Here is a 17,716-nt window from a genome sequence, read left to right on the forward strand (position 1 = left end):
TTCAACTTTCAGCCAAATTTTGCTTTCTGAGCCTATACTGCTCTACGGAAAATTAAGACCACACATACTTTGATTTATAAAAGATTACTTTATTTTCCTCCATTAGAAATAGTCTATGTCTTTAAAAAATAGAAACTCCAGTGCTTTGGCCACCTCATGCAAAGAGTTGACTCATTGGAAACGACTCTGATGCTGGGAGGGATTGGGGGCAGGAGGAGAAGGGGACGACAGAGGATGAGATGGCTGGATGGCATCACCAACTCAATGGACGTGAGCTTGGGTGAACTTTGGGAGTTGGTGATGGACAGGGAGGCCTGGCGTGCTGCAATTCATGGGGTCGCAAAGAGTCGGACATGACTGAGCGACTGAACGGAACTAATATAAAAAGAAATCAAGTTCAAGTAATAAGATCCAATATTGAAATGTGGGAGTTTTTTTGGTTTTTCTTTTAAGGTTTGCCGTAACGGTTATTTTTTCTAAGGAGCTGAAAAAATATTCTTATGTAATATCGTGAACTAATTCACCTTTTTACTCCAGTGTTACTGATATCATAGTCCATTCAAATCATAGAGAGACTGGGAAATTAGCTCACCAAAAAGCACCTTCTGATACAACTTCCCCTCCAAAGGCTTATAATGATTTTTGTCTTTCGTTTTCCATACAAAAGAGCTACCAGGACAACCAATTTCAGTGCATTTCTCTGACCCTCTCAGTATATCAGTATCCCCTTCCAAACACAGATAGAAGATGCCTAGAAATTTTCATAACATTATTATCTAAGCACAAAGAATAAAATTCAGCCAGAAATAAAATGTTACTGTAAACACTGAAAAAAATGCATTAAATCATATCTTGGGAAAGATAAATTGGCAACATTGCAAATAAAATTCAAGAGCATAATATCTGTTCTGTTTGACTGATAACCTAACAAATTTGTGAGATACTCATGTGAAAACGACAGTGAAGAAAACGGAAAAGCAGCTGATGCAGAAAATGACTAAGAATGCAGCAAAACATATTCATAAGATTCAGATAAATATTAATTAAGAATATAAGATTAGCCAAATAGTTTTGCTTGGTTTCTATATTAGTAACAATGGATATTATAAGACATAATCCACAACTGAGGAAACAGTTATTGGATAGAAACAAGATTTCTACATCTATAAGATCTTTGGTTTTCCTAAGATTCAGCTGTGCATAGAGGTGGTATGGTACTATAGCTTTGGCAAAGCAGTGAATCATAAACCAAAGTACCTGGAAACTTGGATCAGCTCTGCCAGTGCCAGTTTTATGAAATTCCACCTAATCTCAGCCATTCTTGTCAGCAGCTTTATCCATGGAAATCACTGATAATTAATATCTTTCCCCCTTACCCCTTGGGTTTCCGTGACGACCAATTGGAGATTAATAGATAAAAGGGATTTAAACGTTGAAAGTTGTATATAAACATGAGCTCTTATTATACTGAAGTTGTTCTTGTGATTCCAGATTTGGTTTCAAGAGGCAAAAAATAAAAAAGATCAACCTGAAACATACTAGCCCTGAAATTATTACTAGTAATAGTGGAATAATTGTCAGCCTTCATTTTGACAATTTGTATTCCCCTCATTTACAATGAAATGAGGCAACAATGGACTCTGTTGCACCATTTCACGGACTTCCCTGGATGAGCACACAAGGCCCATTTAGCGAAGGATGGTTTAATAGGTGCTGTTTATTACAAGTTGATCTCTTATAAGAATATTACACAGCTGATATATATTTCCCTTAGGAGATAATTTTATACATTATCTGGATATTGATTTTTTTAATCCACTTCTCCCAGATCATAATTGACTCAAGGGAAAGACAATTCCCAGAAATATATCAAAGCATCAAGGTTTGTCAACCCTGCATGAGTTGGCATTGAGGGATGTTTGGCTTGTCGTCTTCTCCAAAATTTATTTCATGTAGAAAATACATGTTTCAATTCAGCTTGTCTTTGAAGACATCTGTTTTCCAGTTAACCTCCAATTCTTCACACACACACAGTCACTGACTAGTTTCAAATGACTAAAGTAAATTAAGTATTGCATTTAGAATCATTAAAATGTATTTGAATGGTTAAACCACCTTACTTGCCTAGGCTTCTCCAATTATATACACTCTGTATTTTTCATCAATGAGCCCATCGCAGGGAAGGAGGCTATAGAGATAAAGATGACAGGAAGGAAACAGAACATGTGCACTCACCACAGATGAAAGGAGTCTCATCTGAATTATCAGCACAGTCATTCACAAAATCACATAGCTTGTCCTTGGCAATGCAGTGCTTGTTAGCGCACGTGAATTCTTGAGCAGTACATGTTCTGTTTGCGCTTAGAAGTGGGGAACAATCTTGAAAGGAAATATCATCCACTGCTACATCTCCTATGTAACTGATACCACGTTTTGCCCTGAAGATAATCTTTAAAAGAAAAAAATAAACCAACTAAGAAAAACAGCATCAGTAGACTGAATTCAAAACTTGGGAGACTGGGACAAATGTACATAGACTATCGATGCTGTTGTTGTTGAATTGCTAAGTCAGTCGACTGTTTTGCTACCCCAGGGACTGTAGCCCTCCAGGCTTCTCTGTCCATGGGAGTTCTCAGGCAAGAATACTGGATGGGGAGCCTTTTCCTTCTCCAGGTGATCTTCCCAACCCAGGGGTCAAACCCATGTCTGCTGCACTGGCAGGCAGATTTTTTACCACTGAGCCACCTCAGCTTGGACACACTTTTGATACTATGTATAAAATAGATAACTAATGTGAATCTACCCTATAGCACAGGGGATTCTACTCAATGCTCTGTGATGACCTAAATGGGAAGAAAATCAAAAACTGAGGGGATATATATATACACATATAGCTGATTCACTTTGCTTTATGGTAGAAACTAACACAACGTTGTAAAGCAATGCACTCTAATAAAAATTGTTTTAAAATTTAAAAATAGAATTCAAAACCTGGGACAAACAGTAAATACAATACAGAAGAACATAGGGCTTGAATCTGATAAAAATGATCCTGCAATCCATATGACGAAACCGACCCAGGAAGTTGGAGGGACATTGAAGACCTGTACCATACTCAACACATAAGAATGTGTGAGTAGCAACACTATTGCCTCTTGTCTAGATTTTTGAAGATGGGGCCTAAGAAACTGGCAAGAGTCACCTATCACTGCTGCCTCTGTAAATCTCAGGGCCAAAACAAGACCTGGGCACTCGAGAGCCTCAACGAACATAGAAGTAGGAGGCCAACCAGGTGACAGAATGTACCTAGAGACAGAAGATACAAGCATGCTTTTTTTTTTTTTTTTAAATTTTATCCACTTCTTACCATTTTTATGATCTATTCAACTCAACTAGTATTTATCAAAAACATATCAAACCTCAAAACTATGAATTTAAAAAAAATCGACCACCTCTTTGGACTTGAAATAATTATTATTTGCCTTTGATTAATGGATGTGATGAACAAAATTCTCAAGTGTGTCACTGTTGGTCAGTGAGATATCACGTCTATGGATTTTGATAGACATGATGGAAAATTGGAGTAACAGTACTCACTAAAGTTTTCTAAGTGAAACTAATTCAGATAGTTTCTCTTAAATTTGTCTGCAAGCTAAATATAAATTTGTCTGCAAGCTAAATATGTATTTGTGTGTTAACAGGAAATAGTCATATATTTTAAAGCAAACTTAGGACAATTAGAGATGAGTTAATAAGAAATACCTATTTATTGTCATCAAACTCTCAAACATCTTTTTACCAAATCTAAACAACTATTTTTCTTGAAAGAAGTAATTAGTTTTTCCTTAAGATATGATAATATTTTTATACTATTATATGAAAAACCTAGGTGTTTTCCTTTAAAGATAATAACTGAAAATTCACATCTTTTATATTATAAAAATATACATTTTTATGTACAATAAATTCATGTATCAAAGTTACATAAAAGGAAAAAATTACTTTTTTTCATAGCAGTTGTACTGGAAAAGAAAAATAAATTTGTAAGATATATTAAGAGCTTGGCTGGGGTTAAGAAGAGGTGAAATTAGAATTATAAAGACAACATTTTTATAAGAAAAATTAAGTCCAAGACAAATGGATACATAAACTGAAACAGGTATTCAATTACTGGATTATCTGAACTCTTAAATACATAATGCATTGCTTCTGATTAAGAAATTATATAATTCTAAAAATACCTCAATATTCATTTATTTGTCATCCTATAGATACAACCTTAGGTACTTTGCCATAATTCAATGGTCAAATTATCACTTACATGTCAATGCTCCACACAATGTTGGTTAAGATTCCATAGGCTTTCAATATTGAATGTCACTAAACATTTTTTAAAGCACAAGTATATTTTTTATAGTACAATAAAAGTTGGGACAATTATTTTATAAAACATAGGAAGCAATAAAGCATGGCTTCTGCATTATGGACTTGCACTTGACCTGCCTGTACTTAAAGCCTATCACTGCCTTTGTGTAGTTATATAAATAGGGCAAATTACCCAACTTCTAAGTATTTCTGTATTCTAATCTATAAAATGGAGATAATAATAGTAAGTCCCTTATAACATTACAGGAATAAATTTTTTATTCATAGAAGAGTCCTTAGCATTTAGTAAGTGCTATGTACATGATTGCTCTAGTTATAAAATTATTATAATTAAAGATTATGATTAAATTGTGGTTCTCAAATATAACTCTAAAAATGACCCAGTGCTGACTCAGTATATAATTTCTAAAAATACCATATACTTCTACTCAAAGGTTAAGGGCAGTAATGTTTCTGATGATAAAGAGAATGATACTGTTAAAATGGAAGAACAGTGGACAATACATATGCTCCATCACTATTTCTCCAGTGCATAGTAATGTGCCTTCCTGCACATAGTAGGTTCTTAACATGCTTTTATTGAAGGAATGAGTGAATCACATTGAATATCAAATATTAACAAACCATTAAAATTTCATCATAAGATTCAAACAACACGAGCATATTCCTCTGCAAATTCCAATATATGAAAAATTAAATTTCAGAAAGACTAAATTAATAATTGATTCCTCTGCTTAAATCCCTCTTAATGTTGTTTTGAACAAGATTTTACTATGCAAATATTCTACTTGCACAGAATAGTTAAGAATCCACTGCCTGAAGTGGAAGCTGACACCTGGCAGCAGCTGAACCTTCTACATGTTCTTGCTGAGGATCCTTCTTATCTCTGTTAAAAGGTCTTGAAGGTTAAACAGGTAGAATCCTTTAATAATAAATTACACACAGTGCAAGGCCACTATATTGCTGTCCAATCTTTCTTATTCTCAAGTTGAACTTATTTCTTGTCCATTTCCTAAATTATCTACAAATGAACCTTCAGAAACCTAGGTTCCAGCAAGATGGATTTATTATACCTAACATTCTAAGAAATTGGGGATAATGCTGAATCAATGCCTTTATTTATTTATTTTAAAATGTTACATTTTCTTTAAGTCTTTATTGAATTTTTTTACAATACTGCTTCTGTTTTGTGTTTGGCTTTCTGGCCAGGAGGCATGTGGGATCTTAGCTCCCCTACCAGGGATTGAAACCACACCACGTGCATTAGAAGACAAAATCTTAACCATTGAACAACCAGGGAAGTTACAAGTATCAGTGCCTTACAAGAGCTATATCTAGCCTGTGCTTCAGTTGGAGTCGAAATGGGCTGATCTATCAAATATGGCACATGACTGCAGATACAGTTACTGAATATTCACAGCTGATTTAACTACATTTGCTGTTATAAAGCAGAAAATGCAATGGCACTCCACTCCAGTACTCTTGCCTGGAAAAATCCCATGGACGGAGGAGCCTGGTAGGCTGTGGTCCATTGGGTCGCTAAGAATCGGACTCAACTGGGTGACTTCACTTTCACTTTTCAGTTTCATGTACTGGAGAAGGAAATGGCAACCCACTCCAGTGTTATTGCCTGGAGAATCCCAGGGATGGGGGAGCCTGGTGGGAGGCCATCTATGGGGTCGCACAGAGTCGGACACGACTGAAGCGACTTAGCAGCAGCTGTTATATAGAGGACTGGAAATGCAATCATTAGCAAAGATAGTATACCATCTATAGATACATGGTGTAAATTCAAAGAATTCAGGCTTGTGCTGTTAAAACTAAAAAAAAATGACATAAATGGCTCTGGATTCTCACTTTCCCATATCCAATCTAAATCTTAACAGTTAAGCATTATCATCCAATAAATATCCCTTCATGTAAGACAAAACAAAGCTCCAAAAGCAAAAGTCACACATCCTAGGAGCTCTTTTTTTGCCAGAAAATCCATAAAAAATAAAATTCACATTAAATATCTTGTCACGTAATTACTTTGGGGTTAAATGTTTTAATCTAGGTATCATTGGTTCTTTTCCTTTACTTTTATCCTAATATTATTGTATTTTACATGAAGACAAATACAGCAAATCACACAATTTTGTGCTTCCCTAAATATTTTTCAGTCATGTAAACCTGTTTTCTCTAATAAGGTTCAACAATGCAGTGTACTTTCAAAGGTCTCTTTAATTAGGTTTGAAATAAATGAAGGTAATTACAGTCTCTGAGAATATATTTGCAAAATAGAGTGGTGTATGAGACTGTGGAGGCATGATGGTTGTCACTAAAACTAAATATTCCTATAAATATGGTTGTCTCATTAGGAACAAAATTAGGGCAGTCCAGATCTGTAAATTCCTTATGGAAAATGCTCTATGGAGTGGTAAGCATTCATGTAACATATCAGAATGGGAATGAAGACCAGAAGACGGGGTAGAGGAAATAAAGAAAAAAATCAACAAAATTCAACCATTATCTTAATACTTGGATTACAAACCTGTATATGGGAATGAACACCTAAAAACAACTCCACTTTTTTCCACTGTGCACCTTGCTGTCCACTTTGAGCCCACAGTTTAGAAGTAACATTGTCTTTCTTGCTGAGTACCTGCAGAGATAAATCAAGTAAGAAGTATTGAAACATTGTGCCTTGATAAATTTAAACATGTAGAATTTTCCTAGTATTTCTTTTAATTTTAATGTCAACATGAATCCCTGAGAGAAAAGCTCAGACATTTTTCATTAGATATCTTTGTTTTCTAGAACAGCACTGAGTCCCCCAGGGTACCTTACTAGCTCTGTATAATAAAGTTGTGCACGAATATCTGTCAGTCAAGTCTGAAGGTATCTGGGCACCATTTAATTAAGAATTCTTAACTACCTTACCTTTTAAAATCTGACAGCAGGAACAACTGGAAGTCTCAATATTGAATAACATTCATGTAGTCACATGAAAAGCACAGGATTATTTACTGAAACATAATTTTGAGAATGACCTTGTGTTCAGTGGGGACGGTGAAATTACAGTGCAAGCCAATTCAATTCTGACAGCACATATGGGTGATACAAGCAGGCATCTTCTTATCTAAGCCAGTAAGAGTTCCCCACCCAATAAACTCTCACCAGGACCACTGGGTGGGGAGGTGGTTCCCAGGTGGCACTAGTGGTAAAGAACCCACGTGCCAATGCAAGAGACTTAAGAGACACGGGTTTGATCCCTGGGTCAGGAAGATCCCCTGGAGGAGGGCATGGCAACCCACTCCAGTATTCTTGCCTGGAGAATTCCATGGACCGAGGAGCCTGGTGGGCTATGGTCCATAGTGTTGTAAAGAGTCAGATACAACTGAAGCGACTTGGAACATTCACATGAGTACTACTGGGCCCTCATTCTAAAGGCAAATTGAGACTCAGCAGATAAATAATCATGGCTCTTCATTTAGATGACACAAAAAAAGCCATCAAGGGAGTAACTGAGAAGAACAGTTTCATGTTTTAAAATAACTGAATTAGATGATGTATTTAATTATATCATGACATTACTTTTTAACAATACAAATATGTACAATGGAATTATTATTCACATAAAGGTGTGCGAAGGTTTTGGTTTTTGAGAGTGAAGTTAATTTTGAATGCTTTCATCATTGATTTTTAAAGATGTTAAATAGAAATGGTTATTTTTACAAAGTTAGAGTTTTCAGAGTCATATAAAAATTAGTATGCAGCTAGCAAAAATACCACTAAATTCTTGGTCCATAAAGTTCAAGCTGAATTTTAAACATATTAAAGTCAAGAAAACAGAATTTCTAAAAAATGTAAAAAATCATTTTTGAAGGATACTAAAATGAGTGTATATGAAATAGGTATTCTTTGTATGAATATTGCTGTACATACAGATCGCTAAAGAAAACTGTATTCATATAACATAGTACCAACATTTAATATCCTTTTATCCAGCCATACACAAAAATACGGATCGTATGTATTACCACTGTAATTATTTGATAATTAATTGCCTATAAAATTTAAGGCTGTTTTATAATTTTTCATCAACTAATGTAAAATCAAATTTAAAAAAAATGAAAGTCTATTTCAGACAATTAATCTCAACCACAAAATACACCCGGTTAATAATTCTCATTTTTCTGACGGAAACCCTGTAGTTAGTTGTACTGATTGTTTTCTCTAAAACAATTTTTAAAGAATCAGTGTAACACAAAGGTAAATTATAACTTCAATCCACAAGCCTACTTCGATGTTTTCAGGTTATTATATGCACACATACATATACACAAACAAGTTTACTCTTTAACTGTTTTTGGTGGAAAGTCTCATCTATAATAAATAAAACTATTCTTCCAAAATTGATTTATAAATTTAACATATTTCCAATTAAAAAAGTAACAGCATTTTAAAAATAAGATATGTTTATCTAATTTGGGGGGATATAATACTTAATATTGCCAGAAAAATCCTAGACTACTACTAAAATTACATCAAGCTACCTGAAAAGAAATGGATAAGCAGGTGACCTGCAGTGTATGTCTCTCTACTTATTGGGGAAAAGAAAGCAGTGTCAGTTCAGTTCAGGTCAGTCGCTCAGTCGTGTCCAACTCTTTGCCACCCCATGAATCGCAGCACGCCAGGCCTCCCTGTCCATCACCATCTCCCGGAGTTCACTCAGACTTATGTCCATCGAGTCCGTGATGCCATCCAGTGTCACCTCTTTGCAAATATACTAAATATAGGGCTTCCCTGGTGGTCCAGGAGAAGGCAATGGCACCCCACTCCAGAACTCTTGCCTGGAAAACCCCATGGATGGAGGAGCCTTGTGGGCTGCAGTCCATTGGGTCGCTAAGGGTCAGACACGACTGAGCGACTTCACTTTTGCTTTTCACTTTCATGTATTGGAGAAGGAAATGGCAACCCACTCCAGTGTTCTTGCCTGGAGAATCCCAGGGACGGGGGAGCCTGGTGGGCTGCCTTCTACGGGGTCGCACAGAGTCGGACACGACTGAAGTGACTTAGCAGCTGGTGGTCCAGGGTTGGGAGTCCTCCTGGCAATAGAGGGGACATGGGTCCAATCCTTGGTCCAGGAAGATCCCACACGTCATGGAGCAAGTAAGCCTGTGCAGCACAACTACTCGTTGTGCACTCTAGAGGCTGCAAGCCGCCACTGCTGAGCCCACAGGCCACAACCACTGAGCCTGCAATGCCTAGGGCCTGTGCTCCACAACAAGAGAAGCCACCACAACGAGAAGCCTGCGCACCGCACCTAGAGAGCAGCCCTGGCTCACCGCAACTGGAGAAAAGCCAGCGCACCGCCTTGAACATCCAGCACAGTCAAAAAAAAATTAATTTTTAAAAAAGATTCTAGAAAGAGACAACAATGGAGTGTGATAAATAATTCTATATTGAATTAAAACTTTCCTACAAAGGATTCTATACGGATAGTGGACAAGAGAAAGAATCTCTGAGTGAAAGATACATTAGAGTTGCCTGTGAGATTCTTGCAACCTTTTGTGAGTGTCAAACAGTTTAATATATATATATGTGTGTGTATATATATATATATTATTTTTTTAACCAAGAAACGATTTGAAAGAGACTATTGGAGAATGTAGCACCACTACATCAAAGACAACAAGAATGCACATCCAAATATCACCCAAGTGTTTATATTCATTTGTTGTGTAATTTGCAGAATATTGACTCTGAAACCTATATGACATATTTCAAGGGTAAAACAGTATCACACAGAGGCTGTAGCCTCAGAATAAATTCCATAATCATATACAACATTATAAACTATACCTCAATAATTAAAAAAAAAAAACATGAGGTCAACTGGCTAGTTGAGTTTTGAAATAGACTTTAAATTTTTATAAATGGTTTTGACACACTTTTATATGTCAAATACATTTGAAAAAAAAATAGAAGAGAAAATAAAATGACCTAAAACAGACCATAATCATAAATAGGATAGTTAAAAAATTTCTATTAGATATTCAGGTCCAATTCTATGAAATTTTTTTCAGTCATAATGTTTTGAAACCAGTTGATAATTGTTGGTAATTGTCCATTTCTCATTTATTAGCAGACTATATATTTTAATAACACTAAATTGTATAGTATGAATTTTTATAGAACAAATTTGGAAAATGCCATTGCCTAAGAGGTACCTGGAGAGAACCAACTGTGGCACCATTCATATGAGTCCAGAACACCAGGGTACATTTTGGTCCCGTGCGTGAAATGACAGGAGTAAGGATATCAGCCATGTCACCAAATTTTCCATTGGAACTATCAGCATACAGGTACCAGCCGTCTGCAGTATTTCTGGGGAAAGGAGGATGTGTTTATCAGATAAAAATGAAGAAGAAACTCATAAATACAGTTTGTCATTGATCATACATTACAGTTCTGTAATTTGTCCTAAGAATATAACATGCTGTTTAGCATAATGACGACTCATAACCTTCAGCATAGACATTCTTCTATTTTAATTTTGAATCTATGTAGCATTGGTACAATGTGCAAAAATTATGGTAAAGGCTGAAATTACCAAATCTAACATGTAATGTGGAGAAGGCAATGGCACCCCACTCCAGTACTCTTGCCTGGAAAACCCCATGGATGGAGGAGCCTGGTAGGCTGCAGTCCATGGGGTCACTAAGAGTCGGACACGACTGAGTTACTTCACTTTGACTTTTCACTTTCATGCATTGGAGAAGGAAATGGCAACCCACTCCAGTATTCTTGCCTAGAGAATCCCAAGGATGGGGGAGCCTGGTGGGCTGCCGTCTATGGGGTCACACAGAGTCGGACACGACTGAAGCAACTTAGCAGCGACATGTAATGACTTGATCTTTTTTTACAACAATACTACCAATATACTGATCAGTTTTGTAGAGCTTATTTTTATGAGTGTAAAATGAGACTGTGTAACACTGAAAACATTTAGAAGAGGCATAAAAAATGTAACTATAAATAATTAAAGCATGAAAAAGAGAAATGAACTGTTCTATTAACTGGTCTAAAGTCTTTCAGGTTCAAATTTATTTTCTCTGTTAATTTAGGTCAGTTTTACTTAAACATATTTTAATAAATTGGTAGATAATTTTTAATGTGTATCTTTCCTCTCTGAATTTCATACAGGAGAGGAAAACTAATGATGGAAACAAATATCAGTGTAATCTTGCCATAAAGGATAGCTTAGACCCCCATTTTAATTATCAATTCAAAAAAGAGATAAGACATGCTATGCAACACGGAGCTTTTTAAAATATCAAATAAGGAAGTGATTCCTCAAATTTGGGGCATTCTGGCATTCTTTCACTTCTTAGATTAATTAGCTTTCACAGCAGTTTTTCACCACATGTGACCCTAGTACCATAGAATTTAAACTTGCTACTTATTAAAACCATTTGGAAAGCTGTATAACTTCTGGAGGAAAGTAGTATGAAACATTAATAGAAAATAGATGGAGAGAGTCAGTCTTTCAAGTTTTACTTGTCCGGCAGTGGGAATGTGATTGTGGACAAGAGACATGACATGGTTGAGCCCTGACACAGCATTTACTAGATGGCAATATTAGGCAAGTTATTTAACCTCTCTGAACCTACTGCTTTCTTCATTTATAAAATAGGATAGCTCCATGTTATTAACAGGAGTTAGAAATAAGTGGAACCTCTAACATAGTACCTGGTCCATCTAATATTTTTAATAAATGGGAGTTACGATTTGTGATTATGTTTATGTCACTAATTGCTGCTAATGGAATAAAGAGTTTAGTGTCCTATGAACTACACAGGTTATGAATTAAGATTATTTTTAAGAGGCAGGATTATTACGTTAAATTGTCAGAATTGTGTGTCAATGACTAAACAGTTCCAGCTTTTTTCCTTGTGCGTGCTTAATATCCCAGGATTCCACAGATGCTGAGAACAAAGATGAATACATGAATTATTCAGTGGTTCAGGATTCACTGAAATTCAGCTTCATTTCAGTAGAGTTTTTTCCCCAAAATTGGCAAACTGACTCTAAGCTTAATATAGATATCCAAAGAACTAAGAATAGCCATTTTATCACAAAGGAGAACAAAGTTGAAGAATTTACTTGATCAGATATCAAGATTCATTATAAAGGTAGAATAATCAAGATAGAGTTGTATTGGAGTAAAGACAGAAAAACGGGCCAGAGAAATGGATAAAAATGTCTTAAAATTCTATACATATTTGTACATCTGATTTATGAAAAGCTTAGTTCTTCAGAGCAGTGAAGGAAAGGACAATCTTTTCAATGTGGATTGAATAAATTATGTAGTCCTATGGGGGAAAAAGAAACCTTGACCCCTATTTCACAGCATTCAAAAATAATAAATTACAGGTAGAATATACCTGAAATGTGAAAAGTAAAACAATAAAGCATGTCTATGCTTTTTCCAGTGGTCATGTATGGATGTGAGAGTTGGACTGTGAAGAAAGCTGAGCACCGAAGAACTGATCCTTTTGAACTGTGGTGTTGGAGAAGACTCTTGGGAGTCCCTTGGACTGCAAAGAGATCCAACCAGTCCATTCTAAAGGAGATCAACCCTGGGATTTCTTTGGAAGGAATGATGCTAAAGCTGAAACTCCAGTACTTTGACCACCTCATGCGAAGAGTTGACTCACTGGAAAAGACTCTGATGCTGGGAGGGATTGTGGGCAGGAGGAAAAGGAGATGACAGAGGATGAGATGGCTGGATGGCATCACTAACTCGATGGATATGCGTTTGAGTGAACTCCAGGAGATGGTGACGGACAGGGAGGCCTGGCGTGCTGTGATTCATGGGGTCACAAAGAGTCGGACACGACTGAGTGACTAAACTGAACTGAAGATATGTAATAATATCTTCATGATATGGGACTGAGAAAAATTTTTAAATAATATATAAAGATTACTAACTATAAGAGGAAATACAAAAAAACTAGGACTGTATTAAAAAGCAGAGATGTTACTTTGCCAACAAAGGTCCATCTAGCCAAAGCTATGGTTTTTCCAGTAGTCATGTATGAATGTCAGAGTTGGAATATAAAGAAAGCTGAGCACCGAAGAATTGATGCTTTTGAACTGTGGTGTTGGAGAAGATTCTTGAAAGTCCTCTGGAGAGCAAGAAGATCCAACCAATCCATCCTAAATAAAATCTGTCCTGAATATTCATTGGAAGGGTTGATGCTGAAGTTCCAATACTTTGGCCACCTGATGTGAAGAACTGATTCACTGGAAAAGACCCTGATGCTGGGAAAGATGGAGGGAAGGAGGAGAAGGGGATGACAGATGATGAGATGGTTGGATGGTATCACCAACTCAATGAACCTGAGTTTGAGTAAACTCCAGGTGTTGGTGATGGACAGGGAGGCATAGCATGCTGCAGTCCATGGGGTTGCAAAGAGTCAGACATGACTGAGTGACTGAACTGAACTGATTATATAACTACATATTTATATAAGGAAGAACAGGATGAAATACCGCCAAACGGTAATGTTTATATCTTTGGGGCCATGACTATTTCATCTCTTACACAGTGTCTGGTTCACTCTCAACAATACTTGATACTCTCAAAAATACTCGATAAGCAAAAAGTACTTTAAAGTCAGTATAGCACATGTGGAAGCAAAAACACCAAGGGAATACTAGAGCTGTAAATCAGATGATATTATGCAAGAAAATTTTATAATAATATGTTCCAGGCTAGGGGAGAAAAAATATAAAAAGACAGAACAATATGAATAGATTTGGAGACCATGGAAGTATTTGGTGACTAAAAGTCATTATTCTAGTAACAATAAAAGCATCTAATCAATAGTTCTTCAACTGGAGGTCCTTGTACTAATTTCACAGCAACTAGACAATGAAAAAATACAAATGCTTCATTTCCCCCAACAATACAATTTGAGAAAATTCAATCACAATAACGAAAGTAAATGAATTATTGGAACAATTCTAATTATATTCCCTTGAAATATCCCCTCACCTGCAAAGAAAAGGAAAAAGGGAGACATTTCAGGAGATCCATTTGAAAAATGCAAACAATGCAACTGCATTTGTGTTTTAACACGGCCCTATGAACACTGAGCTTCCCCAATGGATCAGCAGTAAAAGAATGTGCCTCCAAAGCAGGAGACATGGGTTCGATCCCTGGGTCAGGAAGATCCCCTGGAGGAGAAAATGGCAACCCCAGTATTCTTGCTGGAAAATCCCATGGACAGAGCAGTGTGGAGGGCTACAGTCCACAGGGCGGCCAACAGCTGGACACAAGTGAGCAGCGGAGCACGCAGAGGCACTCTACGCAGTCCTAGTGTAAAAGCGCATCATCTGGTCACTAGTTTTCTACGCCTTAATTGAAGACACACGACGTATGTGTGATGCCTAATGGAAAACGAAGAATGATCCAAGCACAGGCCTGAGATGGAATTATTTGAGCACGTACCTGCAAAGGAAATCTACTCCCCCTCCTGGAAAGAGTACAGCAGTAATGATCACAGCTAACAGTGCTGTCACTCATAAAACATCAGCATCTCTCTCCCAGCCTTCAAACTGTCTTTTCTCATACAGGGCAGGAAGGATGATGTTTTATAGAAATATACCTTTTCTAATAAAGCACAGCATAAACCACAGTAGTAAAGGTTTAAAGAAAGCACAGCTTTATATCCAAGTGTCACAAAAGTAAAGATCCAGGTGATGATATAGAAGTCATTAAACAGTTATTATAAAAAGAGATCTGATTTACAGTCATGCTGCTTTTTTAAATGTTGCCTAAGCATCATAGGATAATCAGTTTCTAGAGCCTCAGTATTATACAGATTAAGTGATTTAAAAATTGACATTTCCTTCTTATTTGAGAATCTCCTGGGTATTCATCTTATTTAAATTAGTAAGGAAAAAAATATACCCTTGCATGGACAAATCAAAATATACAGGTACAGTATAAGGGACATATTCTTCAGGCTTATTCTCTGTGTTGAGACATATCTTATCATACTGTAACAGGCTGTTGTAATATACCTAATGGTACATGAGTGACTGAAAGTTGTCCTGAACTTGATTACCTTCATGAGTAGCAGAAAATACAAAGTGTTCAACAGTATAATTCTCCTGGGGATTTCCATAGTATCACCCTTATGTCTGCAATGAGCCATCCTTGCCATGTATAACTGCTCCCTACCCCTCCTACCAGCTCCATGATCTAATCCACTGACTGCTGGAGTAACCTTCTTAAATAAGATAGTACACTCAGAGTTCTCATGTGGGATTTTTAGAATATAAGGGAAAAGGAACATTCCTTCTTGAGTGTCAGGACATGACTCCACCCCCATCCCTGACCCCCACCAAAGTCTGAAACCAGATGTGTAGGATTCCAAAATTCCACATATGCCCTCTACATTCTGCTGGAACATTGCAAAAGACCAAAAAAGAAAAAGGTTCTATTTGATCTTATTGGTCCTTTACAATATACATTTGATTCTACCATCTGGCTTAGAAATCTACAATACACCTTTACTTACTCAAAGTGAGATCCCTGAACTAGATTGTATGTTCCTGGATTGCAAGCACATAAGAAGCCTTGGTGAAATACACATCAATTCATTATATACACTGTCCTGATCAGCTGACTATTTTGTTTCATTTTTTTACTACTTAGAATTTCTTGATAAAGGAAGCACTGAATTAATTTGCTTCTGGTGCAAGCTCCTTGATATCATCATTTTCTTGTAACAAGCCTGTCCACGGATCAGTCTTTCATAATGAGAAAAAGTGAGTTAGTCGCTCAGTTGTGTCTGACTCTTTGTGACCCTGTGGACTGTAGCCCACCAGGCTCCTCTCTCCATAGAATTCTCCAGGCAAGAATACTGAAGTGAGTAGCCATTCCTTTCTCCAGAGGATCTTCTCAACCACAAAACCCAGGTTTCCTGCATTGCAGGCAGATTCTTTACCATTTGAGCCACCAGGGAAGCCTCTTTCAGGCTGAACTGGTATCTTACTGGAGGTCAGAAAATGTTTTTTCTGTAAAGGCCACACAGAAAGTGTTTTAGGCTTTGGGAGCCATATGGTCTTTGTTACAACTATTCAACTCTGCAGCATGAAGGCCTCCATGGACAACTTAAGTGAATGATTATAGCCATGTTCCAAAAAAACTACACTAACAAAAACAGGCATTAGGCAAAAACTGGCCCATAGACCACAGTTTATTCAGCACCATTCTTTGGATAAAAGTCTCAACTCATCAGGATCTGAGAAATAACTTTCTATACTAACATCCAGCTTCAACTTTCATATATTATTTCACTCAGCCACCCAGATTTATACTCATTGTATGTGTTCATGCAGTTACTTGAATACAACATGTATTTCCTTCTCTCTGTCTCCCTTACGTTGGTCTTTCTTCTGGACAATGTATAACCTCTGTTGCTGTTCAGTCACCCGGTCATGTCCAACTCTTCGCGACCCCATGGACCGCAGCATGCCAGGTCTCCCTGTATCTCACCATCTCCCGCAGTTTGCCCAAGTTCATGTCCGTTGCATCAGCCATCCAGCCATCTCATTCCCTAAGATGAGATGAGTATAACCTCTATCCTTAGTCTTTTTCCTAAAGAGTTACCTTCCATAGCATCTCTCAAGTATATTCTCCTTTCTAAGCCTTCTTAAATCCCTTGACTCTAAATTCCTTGATTCAAAATCATTCCCTCACCCAAGAATGCCATATCATTTTATACATAACTTTTTAGATGCATTTTTCATATTAGATTTTAGTTCATTGAATATGAAGCTAAAGTCCCACATAAACATATGAAGGCATATATTTTAACTTAACCTACGGTATCTAGAACACCTTGTAAAATGGCTTAAACTCAACGGGTGCTTAATAAATATTTCCTGAATGTGTTGAAAACCAATACAGAACTGTAAAGTAAAATAAAAAAAAAATAAATAAATAAAAAGCAAAATAAATAAATAAAAGCAGTAGATATTTCTTGCTTTTCTATAAAAAAATTCTTCTTTACAAATACAATTTGCACCTCAGTTGTGAAAAAGGGATTTACAATTTGAGCAGTGCCTTTTAGATTTCTCTTTCCTAGTCTTATGAAACAAAAAAATGAAAAAACATTTGTTGAAATTTTACATAACCACCTGGGATTTTATCAACACAAAATTTAATAACAAAGGTATTAAAGCCAACTGTTTTAATTAGGAGCATCCATGGTTCTTGTTTCAATATTGTATGACATTCACTGGAGAACAGCTCTTTGTGAGGCAA

At 36.5% G+C, this 17,716-nt stretch overlaps 1 protein-coding gene across 1 annotated transcript in view; it reads right to left on the reverse strand.

The window, feature by feature from the left end:
• The window catches only part of MALRD1 (MAM and LDL receptor class A domain containing 1), a 585,291-nt gene that overhangs the window by 381,073 nt on the left and 186,502 nt on the right, over positions 1 to 17,716 (reverse strand). The window contains exons 22-24 of the mRNA XM_040248365.1: positions 10,602 to 10,758; positions 6,920 to 7,030; positions 2,236 to 2,449 (exon numbers count right to left, since the gene is read on the reverse strand). Of these exons, the coding sequence (XP_040104299.1) occupies positions 2,236 to 2,449; positions 6,920 to 7,030; positions 10,602 to 10,758 (482 nt within the window). The remainder of the gene's footprint in view (positions 1 to 2,235; positions 2,450 to 6,919; positions 7,031 to 10,601; positions 10,759 to 17,716) is intronic.

Source organism: Oryx dammah, unplaced genomic scaffold (assembly GCF_014754425.2).
Source record: "Oryx dammah isolate SB20612 unplaced genomic scaffold, SCBI_Odam_1.1 HiC_scaffold_10, whole genome shotgun sequence".
NCBI classification, from domain to species: domain Eukaryota; kingdom Metazoa; phylum Chordata; class Mammalia; order Artiodactyla; family Bovidae; genus Oryx; species Oryx dammah.